The sequence below is a fragment of the Mesoplodon mirus genome, assembly GCF_964341445.2.
Source record: "Mesoplodon mirus genome assembly, chromosome: 15".
NCBI lineage: Eukaryota > Metazoa > Chordata > Mammalia > Artiodactyla > Ziphiidae > Mesoplodon > Mesoplodon mirus.
In genome coordinates this window covers 62,932,874-62,948,424 of record NC_138991.1, presented here as the reverse complement: position 1 = coordinate 62,948,424, position 15,551 = coordinate 62,932,874, and the positions used below count along the sequence as shown (strand labels likewise).

The 15,551-nt window shown below is 43.8% G+C and overlaps 1 protein-coding gene across 5 annotated transcripts in view; it reads left to right on the top strand.

Annotated features, from left to right (window-relative positions):
- The window catches only part of CLUAP1 (clusterin associated protein 1), a 44,090-nt gene extending 32,346 nt beyond the window's left edge, over positions 1 to 11,744 (top strand). For 2 of the 5 annotated variants that reach the window (XM_082644232.1, XM_082644230.1), the window contains 4 exons: positions 4,522 to 4,629; positions 7,317 to 7,372; positions 7,656 to 7,712; positions 10,680 to 10,920. In XM_082644232.1, coding sequence (XP_082500358.1) covers positions 4,522 to 4,629; positions 7,317 to 7,372; positions 7,656 to 7,712; positions 10,680 to 10,826 — 368 coding nt within the window. In that variant the 3' untranslated portion in view covers positions 10,827 to 10,920. Of the gene's footprint in view, positions 1 to 4,521; positions 4,632 to 7,316; positions 7,373 to 7,655; positions 7,713 to 10,679 lie in introns of all 5 variants that reach the window. The other 3 variants (XM_082644233.1, XM_082644231.1, XM_082644234.1) reach the window with 2 other exon arrangements.
- The last annotated feature ends 3,807 nt before the right edge of the window (positions 11,745 to 15,551 follow it).

Here is a 15,551-nt window from a genome sequence, read left to right as displayed (position 1 = left end):
TTTCTTCTCTTGTGTTTCCCACTTAGAGAAGTTTCTTTAGCGTTTGTTGTAGAGCTGGTTTGGTGGTGCTGAATTCTCTTAGCTTTTGGTTGTCTGTAAAGCTTTTGATTTCTCCATCGAATCTGAATGAGATCCTCGCTGGGTAGAGTAATCTTGGTTGTAGGTTCTTCCCTTTCATCACTTTGAGTATATCATGCCACTCCCTTCTGGCTTGTAGAGTTTCTGCTGAGAAATCAGCTGTTAACCTTATGGGAGTTCCCTTGTATGTTATTTGTCGTTTTTTCCTTGCTGCTTTCAATAATTTTTCTGTGTCTTTAATTTTTGCCAATTTGATTACTGTGTGTCTCAGCATGTTTCTCCTTAGGTTTATCCTGTTTGGGACTCGCTGTGCTTCCTGGACTTGGGTGGCTATTTCCTTTCCCATGTTAGGGAAGTTTTCGACTATAATCTCTTTAAATATTTCCTCTGGTCCTCTCTCTCTCTCTTCTCCTTCTGGGACCCCTATAATGCGAATGTTGTGTTTAATGTTGTCACAGAGGCCTCTTAGGTTGTCTTCATTTCTTTTCCTTCTTTTTTCTTTATTCTGTTCCGCAGCAGTGAATTCCACCATTCTGTCTTCAGGTCACTTATCCGTTCTTCTGCCTCAGTTATTCTGCTATTGATTCCTTCTAGTGTAGTTTTCATTTCAGTTATTGTATTTTTCATCTCTGTTTGTTTGTTCTTTAATTCTTCTAGGTCTTTGTTAAACATTTCTTGCATCTTCTCAGTCTTTGCCTCCATTCTGTTTCCAAGGTCCTGGATCCTACTGTCATTATTCTGAATTCTTTTTCTGGAAGGTTGCCTATCTCCACTTCATTTAGTTGTTTTTCTAGGGTTTTGTCTTGTTCCTTCATCTGGTACATAGCCCTCTGCCTTTTCATCTTGTCTGTCTTCTGTGAATGTGGTTTTTGTTCCACAGGCTGCAGGATTGTAGTTCTTCTTGCTTCTGCTGTCTGCCCTCTGGTGGATGAGGCTATCTAAGAGTCTTGATGGGAGGGACTGGTGGTGGGTAGAGCTGGCTGTTGCTCTGGTGGGCAGAGCTCAGTAAAACTTTAATCCACTTGTCTGCTGATGGGTGGGGCTGGGTTCCCTCCCTGTTGGTTGTTTGGCCTGAGACACCCCGACCCTGGAGCCTACCTTGGCTCTTTGGTGGGGCTAATGTCAGACTCTGGGAGGGCTGATACCAAGGAGTACTTCCCAGAACTTCTGCTGCCAGTGTCCTTGTCCTCACGGAGAGATACAGCCACCCCCCACCTCTGCAGGAGACCCTCCAACACTAGCAGGTAGGTCTGGTTCAGTCTCCTATGGGGTCACTGCTCCTTCCCGTGAGTCCCGATGTGCACACTACTTTGTGTGTGCCCTCCAAGAGTGGAGTCTTTGTTTCCCCCAGTCCTGTCGAAGTCCTGCAATCAAATCCTGCTTGCCTTCAAAGTCTGATTCTCTGGGAATTCCTCCTCCCGTTGCTGTACCCACAGGTTGGGAAGCCTGACGTGGGGCTCAGAACCTTCACTCCAGTGGGTGGACTTCTGTGGTATCCGTGTTCTCCAGTTTGTGAGTCAGCCACCCAGCAATTATGGGATTTGATTTTATTTTGTAAGTTTATTTATTTTATTTTTGGCTCCGTTGGGTCTTTGTTGCTGCGCACGGGCTTTCTCTAGTTGCGATGAGCAGGGGGCTACTCTTCATTGCGGTGCGCAGGCTTCTCATTGCAGTGGCCTCTCTTGTCGCGGAGCACGGGCTCTAGGTGCATGGGCTCAGCAGTTGTGGCTCGTGGGCTCTACAGCGCAGGCTCAGTGGTTGTGGCACACGGGCTTAGTTGCTCTGTGGCATGTGGGATCTTCCCGGACCAGGGCTCGAACCCGTGTCCCCTGCCTTGGCAGGTGGGTTCCTAACCACTGTGCCGCCAGGGAAGCCCCTGATTTTATTTTATTTTATTTTATTATTATTATTATTTTTTGTGGTACATGGGCCTCTCAGTGCTGTGGCCTCTCCCGCTGCAGAGCACAGGCTCCGGACGCGCAGGCCCAGTGGCCATGGCTCACGGGCCCAGCCGCTCCGCGGCATGTGGGATCCTCCCAGACCGGGGCACGAACCCGTGTCCCCTGCATCCGCAGGTGGACTCTCAACAACTGTGCCACCAGGGAAGCCCACCCTGATTTTATTTTGAATGCGTCCCTCCTACCATTTCACTGTGGCTTCTGCTTTGTCTTTGGATGGGGGGGATCTTTTTTGGTGAGTTCCAGTGTCTTCCTGTCAATGATTGTTCGGCAGTTAGTTGTGATTCCGGTACTCTTGCAGGAGGGAGTGAGAGCACCTCCTTCTACTCTGCCATCTTGAACCAGTCTCCTATTGGTTACTTATTAAAATGACATTTTACATATATTGGGTTAAATAAAACATTATTAAAATTAATTCACCTGTTTCTTTTTGCTTTAATGTAGTTACTAGAAAATTTTAGATTGCATCTGGGGCTGGCATATTTCTATTGGACAGTGTTGATCTAAAAGGAGAAACTTACAAAGGAACTGCTTACAGTTTAAGTGTATATGAAGTATATTTCATTGTGGTTTTGATTTGAATTTCTCTGATAGCCGATGAAATGGAGCATCTTTTTATCTGCTTATTGGCTGTCTGTATATCTTCTTTGGAGAGATCTATTCAAGCCCTTTGCAGATTTTTAAATTGGGTTTTCCTTTTATTGTTGACTTATATATTCTAGATACTAGACCCTTATGTGATTTCTGATTTGCAAATATTTTCTGTCATTCTCTGGACTGTCTTTTCACTTTCTTGATGCTGTCCTTTGCTTTACAAGTTTTAAGGAAGTACAGTTTATCAGTTTTTTTCTTTGTTGCTTGTGCTTTTAGTGTCATATTTAAGAAACTGCTGAATTCAAGGTCACCAAGGTTTACCCCTCTGTTTCCTTCTAGGAGTTTTATAGTTTTAACTCTTACATTTAGGTCTCTGACCCATTTTTAGTTAATTCTTGTATATGGTGTGAGGTAGGGGGCCAACCTCATTCTTTTGTGTGTGGCTGTCTATTTGTCCCAGCACTACTTTTTGGAAAGTCTATTATTTTCCTGTTGAATCATCCCGGCACCCTAGTTGGCCATACTCATTTTAACGTGTCACTGACAACTCGGTGATTTCAGTGTCAGCATGTATTAACTTTAGTTTACGTGCTTGGTCCTCAATCTATTGCTGTGACTTGTCAGAAGAAGTCGTACTGAGCCCAAGTTACCTGTATTAATGTTGGTTTAAAATTCATGATATCATTTGCTTTATATTGCATGGGGTGAGGATTTAATGTCATAATTTTCCTGGAGGAAGTAAAAAGTGAACTAACCTGAAGAGTGATTTCACTTTGTGGTCATTAATTTGTGTTAATATCTAGTTAATATCTAATCACATTCTCTGTAACAGCTTTTATAAGGTGGTAGTTGTTGGATCGATTATACTGAAGTCCTTACGGGATGCCGTTATTGACACTTTCTCCAGCTCCCAGCTTTGCCCCTTCATGCTGTAGAGTACAGTTCTTCTCTCCAGGGCTAAAGGAAGCAGGAAACTTTCCCTCAGTGCCCAGCTAGATGCAGCTTCCATTTCATTACTCTCTTACAGCAGGAGTTACGCAAAGCATTTCTGTAGATGAACAGTTACTCTACTTCCAAACTGTCTTAAGAGTCAGTGAACAGAACAGCAACTGCATTCTTCCAGTTCCATCCTTCTAAAACCTCTGTCACTCTTTGGGCACAGAGCAGTTGAGCTGGGCAGTGAAAGTTTTTTCTCCCCACTGTGGAAACTCTCCTTCTGTAGGTTTACATTAGGAAATGTTCAACCTGCAGAAGACTCCAGAGGAGTATTTAAGAAATTACTGTAAAAGGCCGTTGCATTGAGAATGACCTTTGTTTACCTTTATAATGAATTTTCTCCAGTAAGGAATATCACGAGCACCAATTTTCATTGCCAGTCACCAGGTAGCCATCTTTCCCAGGCAGCCCAATCAGGCCCTTCCTGGCCCATCTCCCTCTTGCTCCAGGCTTGTTCTGGTGCAGTTGTTGACCATTTCAGTGGGCTCCACTGCCCTCGTGTTATCCTCAAGGAGTTTGAGTTCTGGTGACATGGCCTAAGACTGAACAGAGATGTTTTTTTCCCCCCAACTAACAAAGAACTCCCAGCTACCTTGACAGCTGGCTACTCAGTTTTTTAGTTTTACATACTGGAATAATGTTTCTAACTGATATAACTGACCCACTTTTTTCTTGCTTTGGAAAATTGTTTATAAAAAAACTAGCCTATGGTTGTTTGCATTAACTCTTCACTAAGTATCTACAAGCAACTCCCAAGAACATTGTAAAATCAAATGCATCAAAAGAAAGGCTCAGAAGCACAGATGGCTTTTGACAAGAGCCTTACTGGACAGAAGCTGTTTTAGAGGCAATGACGGAGCTGCCCTTTTGTTTTGCCTACTTGTGTCACTGCCAGGTAATGATGACTCCGACATTGACATCCAGGAGGACGATGAATCCGACAGTGAACTAGAAGAGAGACGGCTGTCCAAGCCACGGACAGCCATGGAGGCGCTCTTGCAAGGTACCACGGTGGCTCTTGCTTGGCCTCCGCCCCACGCCCTGTCACAGGAAATGACGGCCGGGATTGGGTCAAGGCTGCTTGGTTTCGAGGCCCGTAAGCACACTGCCCTGTTGTTTATCAGGATTTGGCTCTTAAACTGGTCAGTGGTCATCTTTGCTGCTAATACTCTTACATTTGGCCCCAAGAATAGCCAGTCTTATTTATGGTTTGGTACTTCTCACAGAGGCCACATAACACACTGCCTCTGCTGATCAGCTGAATTCTGCCCTTTTTGGGTCCAAACTGCTCTCAGTGCAGTTACATCCCTTATGGTCAGAGAATTAATGCACAAATAAGAGACTTATGTGAGCATCTGTGCTGTTAAAAAAAAGTTCTTCTGGGAATTCCCTGGCGGTCCAGTAGTTAGGACTCTATGCTCCCACTGCAGGGGGCACAGGTTTGATCCCTGGCCAAGGAACTAAGATCCCCCATGCTGTGAGGTGTGGCCAAAAAAAAAAAAAAGTTCTAGTTTCTACCTTCTTACTGCAAAAGATTCAAGCAATAACATATGTGGAGCGAATGTGGGTGCTCCCCTGGGGTCTTCCTCATGTCCCACTCCCTCACCTGCAGGGGTCATGGCCCGTGGCTTGGGGTGTGTCCTTCCAAATTACCTTTCCACACATTTACACATGTCCACTCACGAGCGCACACACACACACTCAGATGTGGACACAAAGATCACCTGAAACATTTTTTAACCTAAATGGGACCAGATTGTGTGTGGTTCTGTACTTGCTTTTTAAAATTATTATTAAATATACTGGAACCTTTTCCATGTCAGTAAAATATAAATCTGCTTCATTCTTTCTGACAGCTGCATAGTATTCCATCCTGTGGCTGTACCCATAATTTATTTGGGCATTCCATATTGATAGATATTTAAGTATTTCCACTCTTTCCTTTGTATGTACATCTTTCCGCATATGTGCAAGTGTTTTTTTAGGTTGCATCATTAAAAATGGAATTCTTAGGTCAAAGGTTATATAAATTGTTATTTTGGTAGATACATTTAGTATCTATATTTGCCCTATATTTGCCTATAAAGCATTTCTGTTAATTTTTGGAACAAAATTGCATTTTTATGTATATAATACTTCTAAGTTGTAAATCATCTTTATTGTTTTATATTAACTTCTATATTAACTGCTTTCTCTTATAGGCTTAGCTATTTTTATTTATTACATTTCATTTTTTTATAGGATAATTAGATGCTCTGATTCCTTTCTCTTCCTTTTATTTTTTAAGAGCTTCATGATATAAATAGAGGTTAGAGGTTATGACTCCCATTCTGCAGATGGGGGCCAAGGCTCTAAAAAGGTATGGAATTGGCTCAATAAAACATAGTAAGGGCACTGGTTTCCTAAATTCTCCTGCTGACCACTCAGCCTGCAGAAGTAAAATCACAGGGTTCATTTCCAAAAACTATAAATAAGTTCTTCATACAACACAAGAGTTGCATTTTATCTGACCAAGGGAGTGTGTCCATAAACAGCTCTTGATGGCCATCTCCAGGCCTGCCCTGAGTGAGCTCCTCTGAGCTGCCTTCACTGCCTTTCTTCTGAGGCCTGGCCCTGGCATCACCGGTGGCCGTTTTTCAGCCTTCGGGTATGTGCAGCTCTCTGCCTTCACCCAGCAAGGATGGCTCCTGAGTTTTTGCAGAAGTCACATCTAGACAACATTGACTTCCAGAGGAGGAGGGGAGAATCACTTAGATAATGATGGTGTTTTGAAGGATAAATTAATGTGATACTTAAATTTTTTTACTTTTTGGAGCTCAGACATAGATCCAAGTACAAGTGACACTGGCCCATAAAAGGAGAATATATTTATTTTTTCAACAGAGAGCACATCTGTTCTATTGCATGTATACTAATAATGGGATTCAGTGATTTTTCCCTAAAATATTTACAGGATGCATATTTATTTTTCTGATTTATGATTTGTGCTTATATTTTAATGCCTTTTTCCTCTTTTTAAAAGTGGAAATGCAGAAAATCTATTACTATCACGGTTCTGATTAGCTGGATGCTACTTAAGTCAGTTTTTTATTTTTATTTTTTTAAAGTATTTATTTACTTCTTTTATGTATTTGGCTGTGCCGGGTCTTAGTTGCAACATGTGGCATCATCGTTGCCTCGTGTGGGATCTTTATTTGTGGCATGCAGGATCTTTAGTTTTTTTGTGTGTGTGTGGTACGCGGGCCTCTCACTGTTGTGGCCTCTCCTGTTGCGGAGCACAGGCTCCGGATGCACAGGCTCAGCGGCCATGGCTCACGGGCCCAGCCGGTCTGTGGCATGCGGGATCTTCCCGGACCGGGGCACGAACCCGTGTCCCCTGCATTGACAGGCAGATTCTCAACCACTGAGCCACCAGGGAAGCCCAGGATCTTTAGTTTTGGCATGCATGTGGGATCTAGTTCCCTGACCAGGGATCGAACCCAGGCCCCCTGCATTGGGAGCGTGGAGCCTTGACCACTGGCCCACCAGGGAAGTACCTACTTAAGTCAGTTTTTTTTTTTTCTTAAGTCAGTTTTTTAATGTGGTTCTTCTTTTTCCCAGTTTTCTAAAGGAAAGCAAATCTTGAAGGCCATTTCCTGTCCTGTATCCTACAAGGTTTTCATACTCTCTTCATGCTTTTGTTCTCCTCAGGACGACCCAGCAAACGTGTCGTGGGCACAATGCAAGGTGGAGACTCGGACGACGATGTGAGTCCCGACCAGCTCCCTGAGCTATCCTGGTCTTGGCTGTCTTGGGCCAGCCTCGTAGGCTAGTTTGGCCGAGAAGCTAAGTGTATCTGACCAGTTTAGCACAATGTGCTGCTTCTCAGCCCAGCCCTTCGCTGGGTTTGTGGCGGAGTTCAACCTCCCAAGGAGCTAGACTCTCTTCTTTGCTAGTTGTTGGCTCATTTCTTTTCTTTTCAAATGAACGTGCTTGCCCTACTTTTTTTTTTTTTCTTCTCATTGTTCTTTCCATTCTCGCTTTCCAAAGATGGAAGCAGCACCAGCTCTCTTAGGTAAATGCAAGACTTCCAGCTCCAGGAAACAGGTTGGTTTTCTTTTTCACCTCCATGTGTGTGTGTGTGAGCCACTTACGGTCAGCAGAGAGCCTTCCCCAAGAGTGATGCCTTGTGTCTGGGGCAAGAAGCCACTCAGATGGGTTCCACAGTGAGTGGTGAAGTTACCTAGAGGTCCCTGTGCTAATGAGGAGGCGGGGTGAACACTGAGCCAAGAGACAAGGAAGGTTATCAGGCCCCTGAACTGTAACCTAGAAGAGAAGGGATTCTGCTGAGGGCCGGGGTCAAGACCAGGCTTTTCTTCAGCTCCATTCTGGGGAGGGAACCTGAAAGGCAGGCTCTCTCGAGACCAGGGCCCAGAGTGTGACATGAAGTTGCTGATGCCTTGAGCACTGTTGAGTGGATAACTGACTGGGAAACCAATGGAATGGGGAATCAAGGCATCCTTGCTGGGGTCCGGTTATTGGGGCTGCACCATCCATCGCTCTGGGCGTGCCTTCTTTGTTGAGTCCCTGGAAGGGCTGTGAGGCCCAAGAGGCAAAGGTGACTGGACTGATGGAGATCGCAGACCTCGCATCAGGCTGAATGCCATGCGTGTCTGGAGCACAGCACTAGTGCATGCACGTAGCATGGGCTGATATTCTTGTACAACAGTTCTGTTTATTAGGTACCAATGGTGAATACTTTTAGAGAAATTCACAGGAGGGGAGAGGTCACTCAGATTTGCTGGGCAAGATGCACAGAGAAGATAGGGCCTTTAATTCATAGAAGACAGTCTGTAGAGAAGCAGAGAGACTACCTCCAAATTTTTTTAACAAGTTAGGGGATGGATGGCTAAATAGCTTCTATCCATCCATCTTACCCATCTGAGACAGAATTAGGGAAAGTCTGGTGTGGAAACTCATGACACTGGCCTCTTTTCTTATGATTTGCTTGATCATTTGTATAGCTTTCTACTTTTCTGAGTAAATGCCTTATTTGTAGCTTAAAATCTCCTCTGTGCCTGTTGCCACTTATTTATCTCAAGGAGGCTGTTTCCACACATCCCCCCGAGCATAGGGGCTTGTCCTTCAGCTGTTCACTCATTCACTTGCCAGGTGCTTGTTGAGTGCCTGTTACGTACCAGGCACCGTTAGGGGTTAGGGGAATACAGCAGTGAACAGAACAAAGCCCCTGCCTTCTTGACGCTTACATTCCAACGGTCATCAAGCAGATACATCAGAGGTCATGGTGATAAGAAAAATAAAGCAGGTTCAGGGGACAGAGTGACAGGGATGAGGGAGGAGGTCGATGTCTTCTGATTGGTCGGGGAAGGTCTCTGATGAGGTGACATTGGGCAGGGGGCTGAGTGGTAAGAGGAAGGTGATGCTGCAGTGGGGCAGTGAGGCCTAGGAAACGTGGTTCCTGAATTCAAGGGCCGGAGGCGGCAGCGTGACTGGGAGTGAGTGAACTGGGGCAGGAGCAGCAGGAGAGGCAGCAGGGGCCACGCACAGCTTTGCAGGATGTGACGAGGGCTTGTGCTCTCTGAGTGTAGCGGGGAGGTGCTGGAGACCCAGGAGAGCTGACCTGAGTTTCAGAGGAACCAGGTGGGGGGCATTTGCAGGGGTCTAGTTCAGAAGCAAGGGTGGCGGTAGCAGCAGACTGGTGAGATGTGGTCAGATTCTGGATGTTTCTAAGGTGAGAACCATTAGGTTTTGTTAATTGGACATGAGATGTTAGAGAAAGAGAGAAATGCCCTGGTTGTGGCTTAATTGGCTGAAAGCATAGTTTTCATTTCCTGAGGGGGGCAGACCTGAGGAGGGGACTTGAGAGCAGATCAAGAGTCTGGTTTTGGACATTCTCAGTGTGAGCTGCCTGCTAGATGTCCACATGCTGGTGTTGAGGACTTCAAGGGTCAGATCTCAGCTGGAGATTGAATTTGGGGGAGCCACCCAAAGACCACCACGAGGATAGATGTGATTGCTCGGGGAGAGAGAGTAGAAAGGGAAGAGAGGAGGCCCAAGGCCGACCCTGTATTGCAGAGGTCAGGGCGAGGAAGCAGGTCAGGCAAGCTCTACCGAGAAGACAAGAAAGTGAGGTGGGGCGAGCACCTGAGAGGAGGGGGCCTGGAGCACAGGAAGGGGGTTCCGGGGGAGGAGGAGCAGTCCTGTGTCAGATGCAGCCATGGGTCAAACAGGAGAACGGAGAATTACCCATAGGATCTGAATCCATTGAATGTTTCAGTCTTGGGGAACTTGTCGGGGGAGTGAGAGCCTGGCTAGTGGGCGCTTAGAGGGCAGCGAGAGGGGAGCCAGCAGGGATAGCGTGAGTGCAAGCTCGTTCAGGGGGTTTGCTGTGAGGCCACAGGAGAACAGGGCAGAGTAGCTGCAGAGGAAGGTGGGGTTACATTTTAGGGTTTTTTATTTTGTGTTTTTAAGAAGAAGGAGATTGCAGCATGTATGTGTGCCGGTGGGAATGGTCTATATAGAGTGACTGACCATCCTGGTTTACTGGGGATACAGGACTTGCAGTATGAAAAAGCTGGTTGAGTTGGTCACCCTGATCTAGATGATGAAAGAATGTCTTTTATTTTGCTCCTTACACCCAGTTCCTGAGCGGCTTTCCATCCAAAAGCCCAAATAAGCAACCCCCACCAAGCCCCTGCCCTTCTTGCTGTCTACTGGTGGGTCTCTGGGCCTCCAGTGAGCCTCCGTGCACATCCAGTGGTGCTCCTGAGACGTCGGCGGGAAAGCCACCTTACAGCTCCAGCCTTGGCTTGCCCGTTGGTGTTTGAGGGTTCCTGGTTGGAAGACACATTTATATATGTATTTCAGCCAGCAATATACAGACACTGGCCCCGTTCTCATGCCCCCACAGCCTGACTGCTGCTCTGGCCAGCTCTTCCTTCATGTGGGTGTTGCTGGTTACTGAGCTAGTCAAAAAGCAAGGCAGGGTCTCTGCTGACATGATGTCAGTAGCGGGGCGGGACCCTCAGCTGTATGTGCTGTCTTCTCCTGTAGGAAGACTCAGAGGACAGTGAGATTGACATGGAGGATGATGCAGACGACGACGATTTGGAGGACGAGAGCATTGCTCTCTCACCAGCTAAGCCCAGTCAAAGAGTCCGGAAACCTGAGCCCCTGGATGAGAGTGACAATGACTTCTGACCTTCTTGCCAAGGGATCCAGGCAGATTAAAACCCTCAGATTTGTAGGTAAAGGGGAAATTAAAGGGTCAGAAGGAAATAGGCATTTTGTTGGATAAGGCAGCAGGACTCATTGTTAATGAAGCAAAACCTGTTTCCGCTTTAGCCTCCCGTGTGTTACTCTACACACTCCAAAGCTTAAACAAGAACCGGAGCAAGCCCCAAAGATGATTTTTTTTTTCCCTTATCTATCTCCTAAAACTTGGGAACTGCATGTGTTGTTAGTGATTCACATCCACAGGACAAAACCTTGAGAAATCACAGCCAATGCTGTGTAAGTCTTGCCTGTTATTTTTGTCACACTTTTCCTCTAAAAGTCAGCCGGACCTTTGAGTCCAGACCTGGGGCTAGAACTGGGCACAGGACTCATTTCAGGAGTTGTGGGGGAGTGTCTGGCTATTCATCACATACAGTTCAGAATGTTTATTTTAGATCAACTTTTGATTCTAGCCTTTATTTTCTTTCTTCTGCATGCTCACAATACCAAGCTTTAAATGTATTTTACTAACTAAACTTTTCTGAAGGAAAATCAGCTAACTCGGATGAAAACTAGCTTTCCTTGAAAATCAGGCAACAGAGAGATGCTCCAGATCATACATACTCCATTTTCTCTCAGAAGGCTGACATTCCTCCTTAGGAAGGAGCAAATTAAGGAAAAAGTTTTGGTACGGATTCATGTTTCTGACCTAAAAAAATAAACCAGAATTGAATTTGATAGAATAGCACTAGAAGAATTTCCCTTCTGTGAAAGGAGAAGTGACAGATAGGTGGAGTTTGGTTTTGTCTTGTTAATATGGAAAGCACAGAGGAGTTTTCATTTATTTTCAATTATAAAGTCAGAAGACTTGTGAAGTTCTCTCAATAAACTTATTTAATACCATATTTTTATATTATTGTTTTATTTGAAAGTATAATTATGTATTTGTACCATAACATATAAATACTTATTTAAGAAGAGTTAATGGGTTATTATATTACATGTGAATTTCAGGAGACTATGTGACAGTTATTTCTATCTTTGCTTTTTTCTCTGTCTTTCCCTCAATTTTACATAAGAGATTACCCCCTTTTTTAAAAAAAGCATTCAGCATTCAGTTAATTCACCAGTAATTTGAGATGTGCCATCTTTGAAACTATAAGCTAACAGGGAAGAGGTGTATCAGGAGCCACGTTACCCCCTCAGATGCCGTGGCTTTTAAGGCACAAGAGAGCCATTGCATCTCCTTGGATGACATAGCTTTGGTTTACCTGAGTTGACCTGACTTTTATTTTAAAAAACAAAAACTGTATTTCTGTTTCCCTTATGTGATGCTTTCTTCTAACGGGCATTAACATGGGAGCCCAACCCAAACCACGTCCACAGGTGGAGGCAAGAGCTGCAGCGGCCAGTCATTGTCTCACCTGCTTCTTGTCATCCCTCATCCCTTGATTAACTGACTTTGTGCAGAGTCTTGCGTGGTCTGATGTTTCCTTACTTGAGCAGCGTCTTTCAACAAAGGAGCTTCAAGTATGGATCGTAATTATTAATGTACTTCTGTTGCTCTGACAGATCCGGGAGTCAGATGTGTGCAGGTGCCTTATGATTTGGTGTCATTTGGTTTTGGTCAAGCAGCAGAGCACACTCAGGCCCCAGAGAAGATTGTGTGATTAGGTCAATGAAAAACTAGCTTTTAGATCATTTCTGACAGCTTTTTTTGTTTTTTTTGTTTTTGTTTTTGTTTTCGTTTTGCTCTGTAATCAAAGGACCTCTTAAAATGCTTTAAAAAACGTGTATTGGCAGAAAATGTATAGGAACTTTTTAAGTCCTCAGTTTTTATTGGTGGTGATAACCATCAAGGATGTCCGTTGGGAATTCTAAAGAACTGTTTCCCTTTTATCTGGGGCAGGAAGAAGAAATACAAGATCTCTTTCACTAGTATTTTAAACTGTAACATCAGTGTCAAATGTCTGAAAGGAAGGTGTGTCCCTTTAGGTTAGCAGCATACTGCGTAAATATCACAACTATTAGATTGGCCCAGGGGACTCATGTGTGCTAGAACACAGGACTGGCTGAATTGGAAGTGAACTAAAAGCTTCTGTCTCCTACCCAGAACAGAAGTCCTTTCTATAAGGATGCAACTGGAGCAGGAAGACAAAGGGCTCAAGAAGTAATGTCATTAGGGGAAAATGGAACTGACAGGATAACCGATATGTCTGTAGGAAACAGTATTCAGATTTTACTTTTCTATTAGATAGTTTGGAAAAATTAAGCAGTAGTGACATAGAAAGTTTAAAATGATGCAACTTTTAATTCTAGAAAGAACAATAAATTATATAGGAAGAAAATGGCTCAGCAGTGATCATCAGAACTAATGAAATCATAAAATAAACACTAAATAATGATTTACCCAAGAATCATGCTGTAACTGTATTGGAAGGATGGAGAAACAGAAAGTGGTGATATACGTACAAGTGCCATTTCCCATAATAGAAAGTTAGTAGATAATCTCTAAAATGATAAAACAAAAACTAGTGTATGTATGACATTTAGCTTTGGGTGGAGAGGTATTCAAGAAGGGGAGGAATAGGACAGGAGATTGTTCTTTCCCATAATAAGCCTAGTACTCCGACTTTTTAAACTGTGTATTACTACACATTTTGTCCTGATGAAAATGAATTTTTTTTTTTTTTTTTTTTTTGGTCTGCCTTCTTTTTTTTTTTTTTTTTTCTTTTTATTAGTTTCTGCTTTATAACAAAGTGAATCAGTCATACATATACATCTGTTCCCACATCCCTTCCCTCATGCATCTCCCTCCCTCCCACCCTCCCCATCCCACCCCTCCAGGCGGTCACAAAGCACCGAGCTGATCTCCCTGTGCTCTGCGGCTGCTTCCCACTATCTATCTACCCTATGTTTGGTAGTGTACATATGTCCATGCCTCTCTTTCGCTTTGTCACAGCTTACCCTTCCCCCTCCCCATATCCTCAAGTCCATTCTCAAGTAGGTCTGTGTCTTTATTCCCGTTTTACCCCTAGGTTCTTCATGACATTTTTTTTTTTAAATTCCGTATATATGTGTTAGCATACGGTATTTGTCTTTCTCTTTCTGACTTACTTCACTCTGTATGACAGACTCTAGGTCTATCCACCTCATTACAAATAGCTCAGTTTCAGAAAATGAATTTTTTAAAAAGATAAATGTACAGGCAGGAAAGGGGTGAGGGCTAGAGATTCAGGTTTGAGAATCATTTGTGTATAAGATTCCTCAGGGGAGAACATGTGGGATGAGAAGAGAGCTAAGGGTGGAAGCCTGAGAAACGCCTGTGTCTAGGGGGAGAGTCCACAAGGAGCCAGGAGAGACTGGGAAAGTATTTTCTAGATTTTCTAAAGTGAATGTATTTTTCCTTTAATAATCAGGAGAAATATGTTTAGTTTTTCAAAGAGTGGTAATGAGAAGGTGGACGGATTGGAAGATGGTAATGTTATGGAATCCAGGGCAGGGGAGAATTTCCCAAGAAGGGAGAGGTGAACAATGTGAGGTCCTTGCTGTAAGTGAGCTTGAGTCAGAGAAGTCTCTGAAATGGACAGTTAGGAAATCTCTGGTGACCTCAACAAGGAAAAGCAAGATAGCAGGTGAGGGTTGAAGAGAGGTTGGGATTCGAAGTGAGTATTGATGACTATTTAGAAAGTGGGTGGTCATAAGTGAAAAGAGAAGGCAGAGCCAGGGAAATGTGGGATCAAAGAACATTTTGAACATTTTGGAGGGGCAGAGAGGAAAATGAACATGGCTTTTTAACTGAAGGGAACTAGCTTGTGGAATGAGAGGGGTTGAGTCTATGGGAGAGAGAGAGGGAGGGAGTGACTGTGTGTGTAATGATGAAGCAAAGTTTGCATTAGGAGCCATTCTGCTTAAATATGTATTGTATATTGAAAACATATACACCAGATAACCATTTGGGTTGGTGCTGCTATTTGGGGTAAGAAGGCTAAGGCTGATTTCATGGTCTTTTACACCTGGATTTCTATAGTGTCTATTGTAGATATGGCCCAAAACAGTTCTCTTGACTTGGGCATCAGGTAGAGTACCCAGAATACTGAGACATTGCCTTAGAAGTTGAGTCAAAGTAGCCCTAGACTAAAGGATGGCTGATCCTGACTAGGAAATCTTCAAAGCAAGTTTTGAAAGGATCCACTGTTTCTAGGTAATTGTGTCCCAGAATAAAGCTCAAGAATATTTTAAGGAATATGAAAATAGTCAATACCCAACAAGATAAAATTTTCAGTGTCTGGGATCAAATCAAAAATTACCAGGTATAATAAGAAAAGTCAAGAAACAGACCAAGAAATGACGCAAAAATGACAGTTGATAGAATTAGTAGAAAGGGACATTCAAACAGTTATAACTGTATTCCATATATTCAGATGGTAGAGAAAAGCATGAGCAGGTTGTGAGATATGGAAGATGGAAAGAAAGTCTCACACAGTACTGCTAGAGATTTTAAAAAATGAGAGGACAACTGTGCAAGCTGAGATTAAGATCAGATTAGACACTGCAGAAGAAAACATTACTGATCCTGAAGACACAGGGCATGTTTGTCCAAAATGGAATACAAAAAAGACCCCCAAAATCCCATTGTGTTGATTATCAGTTTATTGCCTCAGCTCCAAATTCACCTTTTGGCCTGCTCTGTGATAGTGGAGCTATTCG